A 14,566-nucleotide genomic window follows, 5' to 3' on the forward strand; every position below is an offset into this window, starting at 1 on the left:
GGGGATACGTGGGTGATTGGAAAGCCAAACGAATGTGATGAATCTATGACAGGATCGCCTAAAAATAGCAGTAAGCCAACACCCCATCATGCGGCATGCTGGGATGTCTGTTCACGGTAGTGCTGGCGCGCGGCTATGGGATCCCTGAAGGCAAGTCAACCATTGGTCTCATCTGCGAAAAGGGGCCCCTCTTTCGTTCCCTTAGCCTCGCCCGAACGAGATATTCTCTAGGTGTATCAATCTTGAGGTGGTAATCAGAGTTATATGCGAAAGGATGCGTCATGATATCAAACCATCTTGTCGAATTTTCTGTACGGACAGATTGACATGTCCCCTGTCACGGCGATGCTTCTATGCTATTGCTTTCAACTCCTAAAGGGGATGAGCCGACTGTCTATGATGCCAGGCTGAGCCAGTGTCCTGTTAAGTGTTAACCACGGAGGATGCATGTGAGGAGTCGGAGCCTTGTGCAACACACCCCGTTTGGGAAAGAGTGACGCTGGTTACATGCACGCACGGCACTCATGCATCAATCATAACCAATCATCCTCGTCTGAAAGGCCAAGCTCGGCCACCGACCTGCCCAAGATTCGTTCATTCGAGAACCACTAAACATGAACAGCGAAGAGCGACGTGATCATCCTTCCAACCGATATCTTGATCATATTATTAAGGTTTTATGATACTCAACATACAGGAGCTGATCTCGTCCTATTGGTTCCTCGATACTGACTGCAAATTTCTTCTTGGACAAGGCTGTGTGGTGCTGCTCGTGATAGGTGTGGTGCTTGGCGCCCAAGTATCTTGCATTTGTGCGACGAAACGAGGGGTCAGAAAGGGAGCCGAGATGGAGTTTCTGGTTTCCACCCTTGGTCTACCTAATTTGCTGCTCGGTCAGCATCAATGACAACGGATTGCTGCTGCCTGCCTTCACAATCGGGGCCTCAGCCTCGGTGTAGGGGATGCATACTTTGGGATTTTCTACCCATGAACGGATATTCTTGCGCTCCATTTACCTGTGTACATAAACTCACCAGGAAAGAAATGGAAACGTCATCCAATACTTTGGGTATCGTCCATTCTCCCCATGCCGTTTGGGCATACATCACTCGAGATCCATTCGAAACATAACGAACATATTGATGAGCCTTCATAAACAGACACCCACAAAGGGGCCCCGTATAATTATTGTAAAACTACTATACAGGGGTTTAATTTGGCTACAATGTGGATTTCAGATTCAGTTCCCTTTTGAACAGCCTGAGTCCTCTGTCTCACATTCCCCAATGCTTGTTCATGACGTCACCGACAAGAACGGCTTCGCAACCTCATCTGCAGGTTGCCTTTACATCGGTATACAAAACACGGAATAATTACTATTCTTCGTACTGGCTAACAAGACTGACTATCTCGACGACCCAGGAGGCAGATGTAACAGCCAGAGGGAAGGGAAAGCACGGCGTTCCTCAAGGTATCGCCCATGACAAGGCAAGGATTTGCGTCATGGCTCAGTTGGTAGTCGGTCGCGTGGAACTCGTTCGCGATGGTGACCGAAACGTTCGGGGTGGATAGATGCCAAGTGCCGTAGTGTTTTCCGGAAAGGCCGCGACGAAGTCTCGGAGCGCGCTCCTGTAATGGACTTGTTACATCACTTTCGTTTCTCGTAGGGAGGGACCATATCCATAGGGGCATTGAGTGTCGATATTGGTGCCTGGTCGTCTGGCCCCCCTCACTCTTGTTCTGTCTTGGTCTTCCCTTTCGTGAATGGAGCGCTCTGATGTATGTCAAAAGTAATAGATGGGTCAGTCGGACTCCCGAGGCTGTAATAACCAAGGAATATGCACATAGTCACGATCCCCCAAGTCGTCATGCCTCTCATCTTCCTCGTCAAAATTAACATCAAACTCCTCGATATCCTCATCATCTTCAACACTGCCCTCTCCTTCGTCTTCCTCTTCTTCTTCGTCTTCCTCTTCTTCTTCGTCTTCCTCTTCTTCTTCGTCTTCCTCTTCTTTTCCGCATTCTCTCGCTTCTTGAGCATCCAAAAAGTAATACTCAGCGTCCTGCTCATGCCAGTACTCCTCCTTATCCTGATCGTCCAGCGCATCCATGGCGATTCGGTCTTCGCCGCCATTGTTTCCCCCCTGACTAGGAGTTCGCTCAGCCTCCTGGGTGACATCGCTGGAGTTGCGTAAGGTTTTGTGGTTCTTTTTAGCCTCTTCCCTTGGAGAGGCCTGGTCTGGCGTATGGTTATTTAGACTCTTGTCATGGCGGTGATCCTCAGATGAGAGATCTCCGCCTTGTGCGCGGAGATCTTGTTGATTAATATTCACGGGCTTCTCGGCCATGGCGAAGTAGCGCTGTGGCGAAGGGGATATTAGGTGCTTCTCGGGAAATGGTTGTGATATTTGCCTGAAGCAAAGTGTTCAATGCTATATTCTGTTTTGCTGTGAAGTAGACCACACGAGTGCTTGAGCCAAGAAAGAGAAGATGTTCCTAGCTATCAAAGATGGAGAGGAGAACAATTAAGCTTCTAAATCTGGAATATGAGCCGCTTTTAAAGGGGTATTTGGAGATAGAAAACCTGAAGCTAAAATATCGAAGCGGTTGGTGAACAGAGGATGAGAGTTTAGCCAGTCTTCATAAGTCACGCTTCTGGAAAATAGGGCCGGTCGCGAGACTTCAATCCTAGCTTAGTCTCTCCTCCCTTTAGATTCCCTTTTTATATCGCCTTTCGAGAGAGGGGATTCCACGTGCTATCCTGCCATAGGCTACGTAACATCATCTGACTCATAGAAAATTGTTGACTATGAGCTGGTCTAACTTGAGGAACTCTCCGTTTCTTGTGATCGCCCATGCACCTTATATATTGTCATACTCTCCTCCAGCCCAAGCTGCCTTCCATGATACCTAACCTCCCGGTCTTCTCCGTGATACAGCACAGAACTATCCGGAGGTCTCTGTGTGAGGGAAAGCGAGAGAATAGGGTAGTACCTGATGGTTATTGTAGTGTCAAGAGCGAAAAGACTCAAGCTATTGGAGCAGCGGACAGGAGGGCAAACCAGAGCCATGCTCGCCAACTCAACTTTTCCCGGTTGGAGCCCGCAAACATTTGAAGGGGGTGGATGGAATGAAAGTTTACGCGTGGAACCAGAAAAGAAATGTGAAAACACATTGCCTAAAATAAATTAAATACCCTTCTTCGCTGGGAATTCCCGGACTGGCACGAAAGCTGTCTTGGCCGCTGGGCTTTGGTTAGTTTCTTTGTAGTTTGAGGTTTCAAGCACCTTTCTCTCAAGTCCCCCTCCGCGCCCTTGTAAGGTCGAGCCGAGAGGGCTATTTTGTTTTAGAGAGCCATAGAGAGAAGCATCACAAGTGCGTAAGCATCCACGTCGATGTCTATGTATCTCGGTCTTCCCTACCCGAGGGTCAATCAAACAAAGAATCTATTCCATTATCATGCTTCCGCAATGTCATCAATCGTCATAATACCCTTCCGTTCCCAAGTATTCCGCCTGCGTACTCACCCATTCCTCAGTGGCAAGGCCCTTCTCAAGCCTCACCCTAAGCCCCTTAGGATCCTTATGCCAATCACAAGCAAAATCGCAATACGGCACCGTAGACTCCCCAAAATACTTACATATCTGCACATGCCGACATTCGGACGTATTCTCAGCGTACAGTGCCAGCGCCTGCAGGCTCCTCATCCGCGCCTCAAAGTTTGCCGAATTACTATCCTTGCTATCGGACCGGAGCATGCGCTGGACCCGCTCTAAATCCTCTCGGCTATAGTACAGGAAGCAGAAGCTGGCATTTCCATCCCGCCCGGCGCGGCCAACTTCCTGGTAGTAGCCTTCGAAGGATTTTGGGAGCCGCCAGTGGACTACGAAGCGGACATTGTCTTTGTCGATGCCCATGCCGAAGGCTGTCGTGGCGACGATGATATCGTAGCCTTCTTCGTTGGCGATCCAGCGACGGAGGGTGGTCTCTTTTACGTCGGGAGGTAGCCTTGCGTGGAATGGCTTAGCTCCGATCCCGGCTTCCCGGAGTTGGGCGGAGAGAGACTCGCATTCATCGCGAGACATGGTATAGATTATGCCCGGGACGCTTTCGACCCTCTCGCCGACGGCGTCGAGCTCGGGTTTTCTATCCGGGGCTCTTCGTCTTTCGTAGACTCTGTTAAGCCAGCTTAAAAAGTTGGATAGACGGTTATCGTCTTGATCTTGCGTATACCTAACCTCGAGGTGGAGATTAGGTCGATGAGCCGTCATGGTAAAAAGTTTGAGGCTGGGAGAACTCCTGTCAAGACCCATCGTAGTCAAGACATCGTTCCGGATTTGCTCGTTGGCCGTGGCTGTGAGGCACATTATAGGCACATCCGGAAAGGTCTGCCTGAACCAGGAGAGGCGCTTGAAGTCCTTTCGGAAGTCATGGCCCCATTCTGAAATGCAGTGCGCCTCATCGATAGCGATGCGTGCGAGTTCGCGCTGTTCGTAGACGAGCTGCAAACGCTGACGGAAGCGGTCGGTCGAGCAGAGCTCAGGAGTGACGTAGAGCAGACGAGTCCGGGGGTGACCTGTCCCGAGGTCGCTGTGGATGGCGTCCCGCTCTGATAATGGCGTATTGGAGTTGAGGGTCCTCGCATTGATGCCAGCTTTCTTGAGAGCCTCGACTTGGTTCATCTAAATTGTGGTCAGAGGTTAGTTGCCTCGGCAGGACACCCAACATTGGATCCAATTGATACCATCAAGCTGAGAAGCGGCGATACGACGATGGTGACTTCAATTTGGGCATTGCGCGAAAGGTTAGCTACGGCAAGGACAAGTTTGAGGAATCCATTCCAAACATACTGCCTGAGTCGATCACGGCTGGGAGCTGGAAGCACAAGCTCTTCCCAAAAGAGGTCGCCGCCTGAACGTAGACATCTTTGCCCTGGAGGGTCGCCTCGATGATCTCTCGTTGAGGGGGTCTGAAGAGAGCAGAGAGACGCGGGTCAGCTCTAGATTGCAACTGATAGAGATTCTATGGTGGTAAACAGCAAACCTGAAGCTCTTCTTGTTGAATTGACGACGGAGAGTAAAATCCAGATCAATAATCTGCCCAGAGCTCCCCGTCCTCGTAAGCCTAGCGGGTGGCATCCTCCTCTCGAGCTCGAGACATTGACGTTGGCGAGTGAATCGTTATCGTGACGATCGTGCCACTGCCAGTCCTAGGCACTTTGACACCAGGCCGAAGTCGATATTCAGACGCGCTAGCACGCAGCTAGGTTCCTGTTTGGGAAATTCCAGCTGTTCGAACAGGGACTGGACCAAGCGGGTTCCGCTGGTGATCTGAGGCTGATGTGCATGCACTGTGCGTTGTTTCGCCTTCCGCCCTTCCGCCTTAGGGAGAGAGGTACGTACTCTTTTCGTATTTAGAGGCACGAAAGTATCTTGTACACCTGGAGAGGTCCTCCATGTGTGTGTTTGAAAGGGCCGTTCTACGTCCAATGCATGTCATCGTACGGGAAATATGGCAAGACTTCGTCAGGTCATCATCAGGCACACGCACAGATGGGTGTCTCAGAAAGGCGGAAGGCGACGGGCGGGTTTACAAGCTTTGGACTGGTTTTGTGGATCTTGAATTGGCTTTTTCGCCATGGGTTGGCCCGGAAGACTGCCGGGATTCTCACCACTCGTACCTCGTCGCCCGCATTGGAGGTTCGGCGTTGACGAGAGGAGTGCATTTCAGGATATCAGGCACGTTTTTAAGGACATTAAACTTGGCAAGATGTTCAGCTAGACGTGGCCGTTATTTCCAGACTGCGTCTCTGTCAGGTTCAGGCAGCAGTGATGACCGCGGGAAGGCCCCAATTCATAAAAGCAAGGCAGCCATTGATCGATTCTAGCTGCCCTTGAAGCCTTTCGAGGACACAAGGTCGAGTCCCCCAAGCTATAAGATGCCGAAAAGCATGATAATGAATAGCAGCTTCCAAGGCCTAGTCTCCCCACAGGTGGATCTTGACCCGTCTGTCAACATCTGGAGACTTGTCGGCTAGCATGCGTGCTTGCAGCCTGTAGCCAGTGGCCCCGAAAGCTCCGAAGACTTCATGGCTACACGCATTAAAGTTCAGACCCTTATCTAGCGGCCCTCACGCTGCGTCATGTACGGAGTAGCACTCATCATGGGCCTTGGTTTGAACTTGTTGGCTCTTTCCTTATTACGAAGAACCCCTCGCTATTTGCCGTGGGAAAGGAACAAACCAGAGTGAGAAAGTGTCGGTGGGCATTGAGCCCTAGTTTCGAGGCTGTTGTACCCAATACACGTGCAAGCTGCTGTTTTGATGGAAAGAGCGCGGAAGTGCCCCACTGAATAAAAGTACCCTGTACATGTAGACGGACCCCACCATGAAAACATCTGAGTATGACATCAATTGCGAGACGCGAGAAAATTTCATCATAGTTCGAGGTAAGGTGAGGAATGTTGCTCAGAGCTCCAACTCTAATGCTGGAAAATAGACAACCTAGAAGGCGCTAGTAGTACGAAGAAGAGCTCAGCTCCATCAGGTGTGCAACTGTGCAACGTGCCAATGTGAAAAGAAGAATCGGGCAGTCGCTGGAATGAACCAGCAGGGTCAGGAATCTAGGTAGAAACAAAAAGTGCACCGATCCGGAAGCTAAGGCAGGCGCAGAGCCCCAACTAGAAAAACCCAGAAAACAAAGGAAGATTCGGGGAGATGCCTGTTGCAAGGAGCGATGGGTCAATTGGAGCAAGAGCAGGGCTAGAGCCTGATGGCGCGGGAGAGAGTGGAAAACTCTGGTGGTTGCCCTAGCATTCTGGAGCAAGCGCTGGAAGGGAAAAGAACCACATCGAAGTGGCGGGGTACCTCTCGTACCTTCCCGCCCCGCAACGCTCTGAAGTATTAAGCTGCCATCTTCACCATCGAAACCAAGGCCTGGAACTTTTTCTCTTTCCACACACAAAACACAAACCAAACATCCTTCGGAATTTTAGACATATAAAAGAGGAGCTATCCTGATCTCTTCCTCTTTTTTTTCCCCTCCCGAGAAATCTTCTTCCTCGTTGAACCCAAACCAATTCAACGAAATCCATCAAACTCTCTCTTGTTTCCCTCACTTGTTTGCGGGAAGCTCCAAAGATACCCCACGTTCAATCTCACCTTATTTTTTTTTCTTTTCCCTTTTTTCTTAATTCCACACAACACAGATATCCATCATGGCCCCCGCGGTTGGTATCGATCTTGGTACGACCTACTCTTGTGTAGGCATCTTCCGAGATGATCGTTGCGACATTATTGCCAACGATCAGGGTAACCGTACCACTCCCTCTTTTGGTAAGTGCAGACTCAATTGAAAACAGCACATTCCCAAGGGCGGACACTACGTCCACCCCTCCCCCTCTTCGCACTGGTCTCTCCCGATTCCGCACGCCCCCCTCTTTCCCCCACTTCTGCTTGAAGGAGGGGGAGGGGGAGGGGGAGTTGGTCCCAATTGGGACGTGGGAGGGACTGCTTGCGAATTGCTTCCCCAGTCTCCAGACAAGCCACACTGCAACGAGCAAATTGCTAACAAATGTTTCTACAGTCGCTTTCACCGACACTGAGCGTCTCATCGGAGATGCGGCGAAGAACCAGGTCGCCATGAACCCCAAGAACACAGTCTTCGACGCCAAGCGTCTCATTGGACGAAAGTTCGCGGACCCTGAGGTCCAGGCTGACATGAAGCACTTCTCCTTCACTGTCAAGGACGACAAGAGCGGCAAGCCCGTCGTCGAGGTCGAGTTCAAGGGCGAGACCAAGCAGTTCAGCCCCGAGGAGATTTCTGCCATGATTCTCACCAAGATGCGAGAGACTGCTGAGAGCTATCTCGGCACCACCGTGACCAACGCCGTCATCACGGTCCCCGCCTACTTCAACGATTCTCAGCGTCAGGCTACCAAGGACGCCGGTCTCATTGCCGGTCTCAACGTTCTCCGTATCATCAACGAACCCACCGCCGCTGCCATCGCCTACGGCCTCGACAAGAAGCACGAGGGTGAGCGCAACGTCCTCATTTTCGATCTTGGTGGTGGTACTTTCGATGTCTCCCTCCTCACCATTGAGGATGGTATCTTTGAGGTCAAGGCTACCGCTGGTGATACTCACCTTGGTGGTGAAGATATGGACAACCGCCTGGTGCAGCACTTCATCAACGAGTTCAAGCGCAAGCACAAGAAGGATCTTTCCTCCAACGCCCGTGCGCTCCGCCGCCTCCGCACCGCTTGTGAGCGTGCCAAGCGAACCCTCTCTTCGTCTGCCCAGACCTCCATCGAGATCGACTCTCTCTTCGAGGGCATCGATTTCTACACCTCCATCACCCGTGCCCGTTTCGAGGAGCTCTGCCAGGACCTCTTCCGATCCACCCTTCAGCCCGTCGACCGCGTCCTCGCCGACGCCAAGATCGACAAGTCCCAGGTCCACGACATCGTCCTCGTCGGTGGCTCCACCCGTATCCCCCGTGTCCAGAAGCTCATCTCGGACTACTTCAACGGCAAGGAACCCAACAAGTCCATCAACCCCGATGAGGCTGTTGCCTACGGTGCTGCCGTCCAGGCCGCCATTCTTTCCGGCGACACCTCCAACAAGACCACCAACGAGATCCTGCTTCTCGACGTCGCCCCGCTCTCTCTCGGTATCGAGACTGCTGGTGGTATGATGACCAAGCTCATTCCCCGCAACACCACCATTCCCACCAAGAAGTCCGAGATCTTCTCGACCTTCTCCGACAACCAGCCCGGTGTGCTCATCCAGGTCTATGAGGGTGAGCGCCAGCGCACCAAGGACAACAACCTTCTCGGCAAGTTCGAGCTTACTGGTATCCCCCCCGCGCCCCGTGGTGTTCCCCAGATTGAGGTCACCTTCGACATGGACGCTTCCGGTATCATGAACGTCTCCGCCGTCGAGAAGGGCACCGGCAAGTCCAACAAGATTGTCATCACCAACGACAAGGGCCGTCTGTCCAAGGAGGAGATCGAGCGCATGCTTGCCGAGGCCGAGAAGTACAAGGAGGAGGATGAGGCCGAGGCCCGCCGTGTCGCTGCCAAGAACGGCCTCGAGTCGTACGCCTACTCTCTTCGCAACACTCTCAGCGATGAGAAGGTTGACGAGAAGCTCGACGCCTCCGACAAGGAGAAGCTCAAGGCCGAGATTGACAAGATCGTCGCCTGGCTCGATGACAACCAGCAGGCTACCCGCGAGGAGTACGAGGAGCGCCAGAAGGAGCTCGAGGGTGTTGCCAACCCCATCATGATGAAGTTCTACGGTGCTGGTGGCGCCGGTGGCATGCCTGGCGGTATGCCCGGCGGTCCCGGTGGCTTCCCCGGTGCTGGTGGCCCCGCTGGTGGTGCCGGCCACGATGACGGCCCCACCGTCGAGGAGGTCGACTAAATTAGCAACTTCATGATGATGAGATACCCGCAAGGTCCTTTTCCTAGATTGAAAAAGATGGGGGGACGGTTGTTTTGAAGGGGGGGCAAATGGCGGTTAAAACGGCATTACGATGACTCTTTGTTTTTAGACCTTTGATTTCCTCTTTCACGCTTCTTTTCCTTTTTTTTATCGGGACGTTATTGTCTGTCTTTTTTTCCGGCATCTTACGAATACAGGAGATGGAAAAAGCTCGTGGTTATCGAGCCAGGTTCTTTGTACTTTAATGACGAGTCCTTAACAGCTAGGATCGAATGAAAAACAGTTCAAAAGTTTCAAGTGTTTCCAAAAGCCATAACCCATCTGTGAGATGTTTATGATGTTTGTGATCTATAATTGCTGCGTAGACCGGACACTTTGTCACGGCTCAAGTTCTACAAAGTTATATGGTTGGACTTGGCATGAACAAAAGAGCGAATGAGTGTCTTGCTATCTGTTTTTGGTATACTGTCATATAAGTTTTCGTGCCAAGAAGACTGTCGTCCTCTATTTCTCCAACCCCAACTCCCGCCGTATCTCCTTCCTCCTCTCAATCTCCATCAACTGCCACTCCTCATCCGACATATCATCCGGCACAAACGGCTCCCTAAACGCCTCCCCAGGCCTAACCTTCTCATCCCTACTAACCCAAATGTCCTCGCTATTGGGCTTCCCGCCATACTTCTCCAACTCCTTGCGCTTGTAGTGCTCGCGAACCATGTCCTCCTTGACAGCGCCGTGGTAGCCCTTGGCGCGCATGCAGAACCAGAAGTCGTCCCAGAGGTGGGAGCAGGAACGCACGGAGCCCTGGCGGTAGATGGCGTTCCATTGGCCGCCGATGGATTGGCAGGCGTAGGCTTGGTCGAAGGCGGCGCGGCAGGACATGTCTGTCGGTCGGAGGGAGTGGGCGAGGGCTTCGGAGGCGGGCGTGGGATTGGGGGATGTGGAGGTTGGGAGGGGTTTTGGGGGGGTGGAGGGTTCGGAGGAGCGGGAGAGGAAGGGGAGGTAGGTTGCTATGGTGGAGGAGATTGTCGAGGCGATGGGAGAGGAGGAGGAGGAGGAGGAGGGAGGGGAAGATGTTGGTTGTGGTGGGGAGAGAGAGGGCTTTGGGGCCGCTGGCGTAGAGGTTTTGGAGAGGTCGGCTTGGATCTCGGCGAGGAATCTGGTGAGTTCGGAGTCGGCGTCGGATTCGGTGGGTTTGGGGGGCGGAGGGGGAGGAGGCGATTGTTCGGGGGCCGGTCGCGTGGGCGGAGTGGCCGGGGGGGAGGAAGATGCCCAGAGCCAGCCCATGGTGACTTGTAGTTCGCGATTCAAAAATTTGGTGATGGAGATGAACACTTAAGTTTAGATCGGCGGGTATAAGGACGTTTGAATGAACAATTGAAGCCTTTGAGGTAGAATTGGTAGGAACAGGTGAGGAGGTCAGTCCGTAATGGGTGGATGGAGAGGGGTAGACGGTCGTCCGGAGGGAGCGCAGTTCAAATGCGAGGATCTTGGTTGGATCATTGGACGTGACATGCTGCATGAAAACGACCTGATTGACATCCAAACGGACATCGAGATCGGGACGAGGGAAGGTTCTGGGCACGTGAGTTGGGCAGAGCTGAGATGCCAGTGTCGAATTGCTATTGACAGCTGGCGAACGCGGGGCAGATCAGGCATGTCCCATTGTTCCGAGCTTCTGATCGCGTTACCCGACGTCAAAAGTCCAAAATGGGCTTGGCTCTATGACCTCATCCTTTTTTTCGCCATTGCCAAAAGTCGCCTGCTCAGTGCTCACGCGAGATTGAGGTTGCGAGAAGCTCCCGTCCAAGATCTTCTTCGTCTTCTTCAGATCTCCTCTTTCCCTTTCATTCTTTAAAACATTTTTTCCCCTTGCAAATGAGAATGGTTTAAAGCAACCCACGGAACCTGAGCCTTGTTCCTGCAGACAAGATGTCGAGGAGCTTGGGCTACACCCCGCTGCTTCGGCCACTTCGGCAGCCTGTGATGCCATTGCCATTCCCGCGGCAGCTACCTCTATATCGACAGGTTCCGAGGACATGTGCGGGAACTACGCGATGGCAGAGCTCCGCCGCGACCGATAAAGAAGAGGGGACCATTCCCCAGGAAAAGGACCGCGGGCACATTGCCAAAAGCAAGGCCGAATCCCTTGCTTTTTTCGATAGTAAGCAGAGCTAAGGTGAATCGGGGAGGTGTTGGTATTTTTGATGCCCGAGCTCACTTTTGCCTAGACTTGTTCCCGCTCAAGCTTAGCTACGTCCTCCGCGGGCCTTGGCGCAATGACACCCAGTTTATCAGATCGTTCGAATCTGCGCGGTTTGGCTTGAACGACCCCGTCAACACTATTCAGCGCGCGACGGCCGATTTGCCTTTGAAGATTACCGAAATTGTGCCTCGTGTCAAGGATGGTGGCGCTTTTGTTAAGTTTGCCTATAACGAAGATGTCCCTCTCAGTGAAATCGAAGGTAAGAACGATGCATTTCTAGAGAGCCCTTTCTAAGTAAGCAATGACGCTGAGATGATAAACAGCCAAGCTCTCCCAGGTCCTCGAAGAAAAGGCCCTGAAACCATGGTTCAACCCGTTCGCAAGAGTAACCGCTGGTATCGTCCGTGGTATCCCCTGGCTCGAAGACCTCAACCGGTTCCCCAAGAATCGGATCAGGGTCGAATTCGTCCCGCGAGAGCCCGGCGAAAACGCCGTCGAGCTCTACCAGGAAACGCTGTACAGCCTCTTTAGACAATACGGAAAGATCGCCGAGATCACCTCGCAGCCCGCAGACTCCAAGGTAGTTCCTCGCTTCGCGTACGTCGACTTTATCCTCGTGCGTGATGCCATCATGGCGAGGAATTGTATGCATGGTTTCGTCGTCGGTGAGGCGCTTGGCGGCGGTAAGGAGGGAACCCGGCTTCGAATCTCGTACGAGAAAAAGACCAAGCCGCATAGCATCTGGAATTGGATTACGTCGCACCCAAAACTGGTCATTCCCCTCATAGCTGCGATGCTTGCGGCCCTGTCCGTAGTCATCTTCGATCCGATCCGCAAGTTCTTTGTCAAGTCCTATGTTAAGCATAAGACATCTGTTACGGCCAACAAGTTTATCGGGTGGATCAAATCTAAGACGGACAGGCTCTGGAGCAGTAGCCGAAAGAAGGACAAGAAGCTGAGCCTCTCCGCCTTTTGGAACCAACGACAAGGCCTCATCGAGGACATTTCTTCCGGTCTGGCTGATCCCTCGGGCACTTTTATCGTCGTCCAGGGCTCCAAGGGATCCGGGCGATACGAACTCGTCGAGCAGGCCCTGAAAGAGCGGAAATACGTCCTGAATGTTGACTGCAAGGCCATCAGCGAAGCAAACGGAGAGACAGGCGTTATTCGAAAGTTAGCAGCCGCCGTCGGATACCGTCCCATCTTCTCCTGGGCCAACAGCATCAGCAGCATGATCGACCTCGCCGTGCAGAGCACTACGGGAGTCAAGGCCGGATTCTCAGAGACGTTCGAGGCTCAACTTGCCAAGATCTTCCATACCACCGCTAGCGCTCTTAAGGAGGTCTCGCTCTCCAGCCGACCCGACAAGGACACCGAAACGGAAGAAGCATTCCTACAGTCTCACCCCCAGGACCGGACTGTTGTTGTTGTCGACAACTTCCTCTACACCAGCGAAGAGAACAAGTCGCGAAGCAACGTCATCTACGACAAGGTGGCTGAATTCGCCGCCACGCTCGTCCAGAACAACATCGCCCACGTCATCTTTCTCACCAGCGATGTGTCCTTCGCCAAGGTACTTTCCCGAGTTCTCCCCGACCGAACCTTCCGCCACGTTGTCCTCGGCGATTTGCCTCCCGAAGTTGCCAGAAAGTACATCCTCACGCGCCTCGAGGAAGAAGAAGAACGCGAAGGAGCAAAGAGACCTGAGAATGGAAAAGACGACGCCGCTAAGAAGATCCCTAAGCCCGACCCCGTCGAGCTAGCAGCCAGCCTCGAAGTCATCGGCGGCCGCCTCGATGACCTCGAACTCTTCGCGACCCGCCTCAAGAGCGGCCAAAACCCCAACCAAGCTGTCGACGAAATCGTCAACCTCTCCGCCTCCGAAATCGTAAAGAACTACATCACCCGCGACACCCCCTCCTCAGTTGACGACCAGAACCCCTGGACCGTCGAACAAGCCTGGTGGCTCATCAAAACTATCGCCGAACGTAAATCCATCACCTACGACGAAGCCCTCCTCAGCGCCCCCTTCTCCGCCTCGTCCACCTCCCCGCGTAAATCGCTCGACGGCCTCGTAGCCACCGACCTCGTCTCGCTCAAATCCCGCCGCGGGTTCCCCGTCTCCATAGAAGCCGGGAAAGCCACCTACCGCGCCGCCTTCAAGCTGCTCGCCCGCGACGCGGCGCTCCGCGCGCGCATGGATCGCTCCGTGCTTTCGACGCTCGCCAAGGCCGAGAAGGCCAAGATTGAGGCCGCCGAGAAGGAGTTGGCTGTGTTGGCGGGGTTGCCGCCTAAGGTGGCTGCTGAGGCGGGTGAGAGGGTGAGGTACTTGGTGGGGAATTTGGCGGAGAGTCAGAGGAGGATTGTGGAGTTTGAGGGGGAGATGGGGAGGTTGAAGAGGGTTGGGGTTAGTGGGGGTGAGGAGAGCAAGCAGAAGAGCTGGTGGAGGAAGTGGTTCTGAAGAGAAAACCAGAGAGTGGGAGTGGATTGACGAGGGAGGAGAAGAAGAGCATGTGTATCATGTGTATAGTATTACCCTGGGAGGGAATGGACAGAGGAGTGTGTCGATGAACACCTCTACTCATCACTCTGTAGGAATTGAAAGATAGACTTATACCAACTTTTTGCCTGCAAACCTCTTCGCTGGCCTTGGAGATCCTGGTCCCGGAAACCAAGCGAAGCGCTTCAATTCAACTCCAGCAACTATAATACTCATTCCCTCATCACAACCTCCCATCCCACACATTACACCTCGAAAGAAGAGAGAAAAGAGAAACCACGCAGCTCAAACCACTACTCATAACGAGGATACAGGACGAAAATTATAAATAAAAAAAAATAAAAAATAAAAAGAGAAATCCCTCCCTTTTGCCCCCCCAAAGAGAAAGAAAATACAAAGTTCCGAAACGCCTTAT

The 14,566-nt window shown here is 52.8% G+C and overlaps 3 protein-coding genes and 2 pseudogenes across 3 annotated transcripts; 2 read left to right on the forward strand and 3 right to left on the reverse strand.

Annotated features, from left to right (window-relative positions):
* Positions 1-1,802: 1,802 nt before the first annotated feature.
* On the reverse strand, positions 1,803-2,348 carry SAPIO_CDS0156 (annotated as a pseudogene; the record flags this gene model as incomplete).
* Positions 2,349-3,476: 1,128 nt separating this feature from the next.
* Positions 3,477-5,138, reverse strand: SAPIO_CDS0157 (RecQ family ATP-dependent DNA helicase; the record flags this gene model as incomplete). Its single annotated transcript, XM_016783008.1, has 4 exons — positions 3,477-4,682; positions 4,745-4,779; positions 4,851-4,969; positions 5,044-5,138. 4 exons carry the CDS (start codon positions 5,136-5,138, stop codon positions 3,477-3,479), a joined length of 1,455 nt encoding a protein of 484 aa, XP_016646641.1.
* A 2,077-nt stretch (positions 5,139-7,215) lies between these two features.
* On the forward strand, positions 7,216-9,424 carry SAPIO_CDS0158 (Heat shock 70 kDa protein; the record flags this gene model as incomplete). Its single annotated transcript, XM_016783009.1, has 2 exons — positions 7,216-7,333; positions 7,584-9,424. The coding sequence occupies 2 exons, from the start codon at positions 7,216-7,218 to the stop codon at positions 9,422-9,424; spliced, it is 1,959 nt and encodes a 652-aa protein (XP_016646642.1).
* A 525-nt stretch (positions 9,425-9,949) lies between these two features.
* SAPIO_CDS0159 lies at positions 9,950-10,732 on the reverse strand (annotated as a pseudogene; the record flags this gene model as incomplete).
* Positions 10,733-10,874: 142 nt separating this feature from the next.
* SAPIO_CDS0160 (uncharacterized protein) lies at positions 10,875-14,112 on the forward strand (the record flags this gene model as incomplete). The annotated part of the gene is made up of 4 exons (XM_016783010.1): positions 10,875-11,030; positions 11,510-11,609; positions 11,677-11,910; positions 11,975-14,112. 4 exons carry the CDS (start codon positions 10,875-10,877, stop codon positions 14,110-14,112), a joined length of 2,628 nt encoding a protein of 875 aa, XP_016646643.1.
* Between the last annotated feature and the right edge of the window lie 454 nt (positions 14,113-14,566).

Source organism: Scedosporium apiospermum (assembly GCF_000732125.1).
Source record: "Scedosporium apiospermum strain IHEM 14462 chromosome Unknown SEQ_SAPIO_0011, whole genome shotgun sequence".
NCBI classification, from domain to species: domain Eukaryota; kingdom Fungi; phylum Ascomycota; class Sordariomycetes; order Microascales; family Microascaceae; genus Scedosporium; species Scedosporium apiospermum.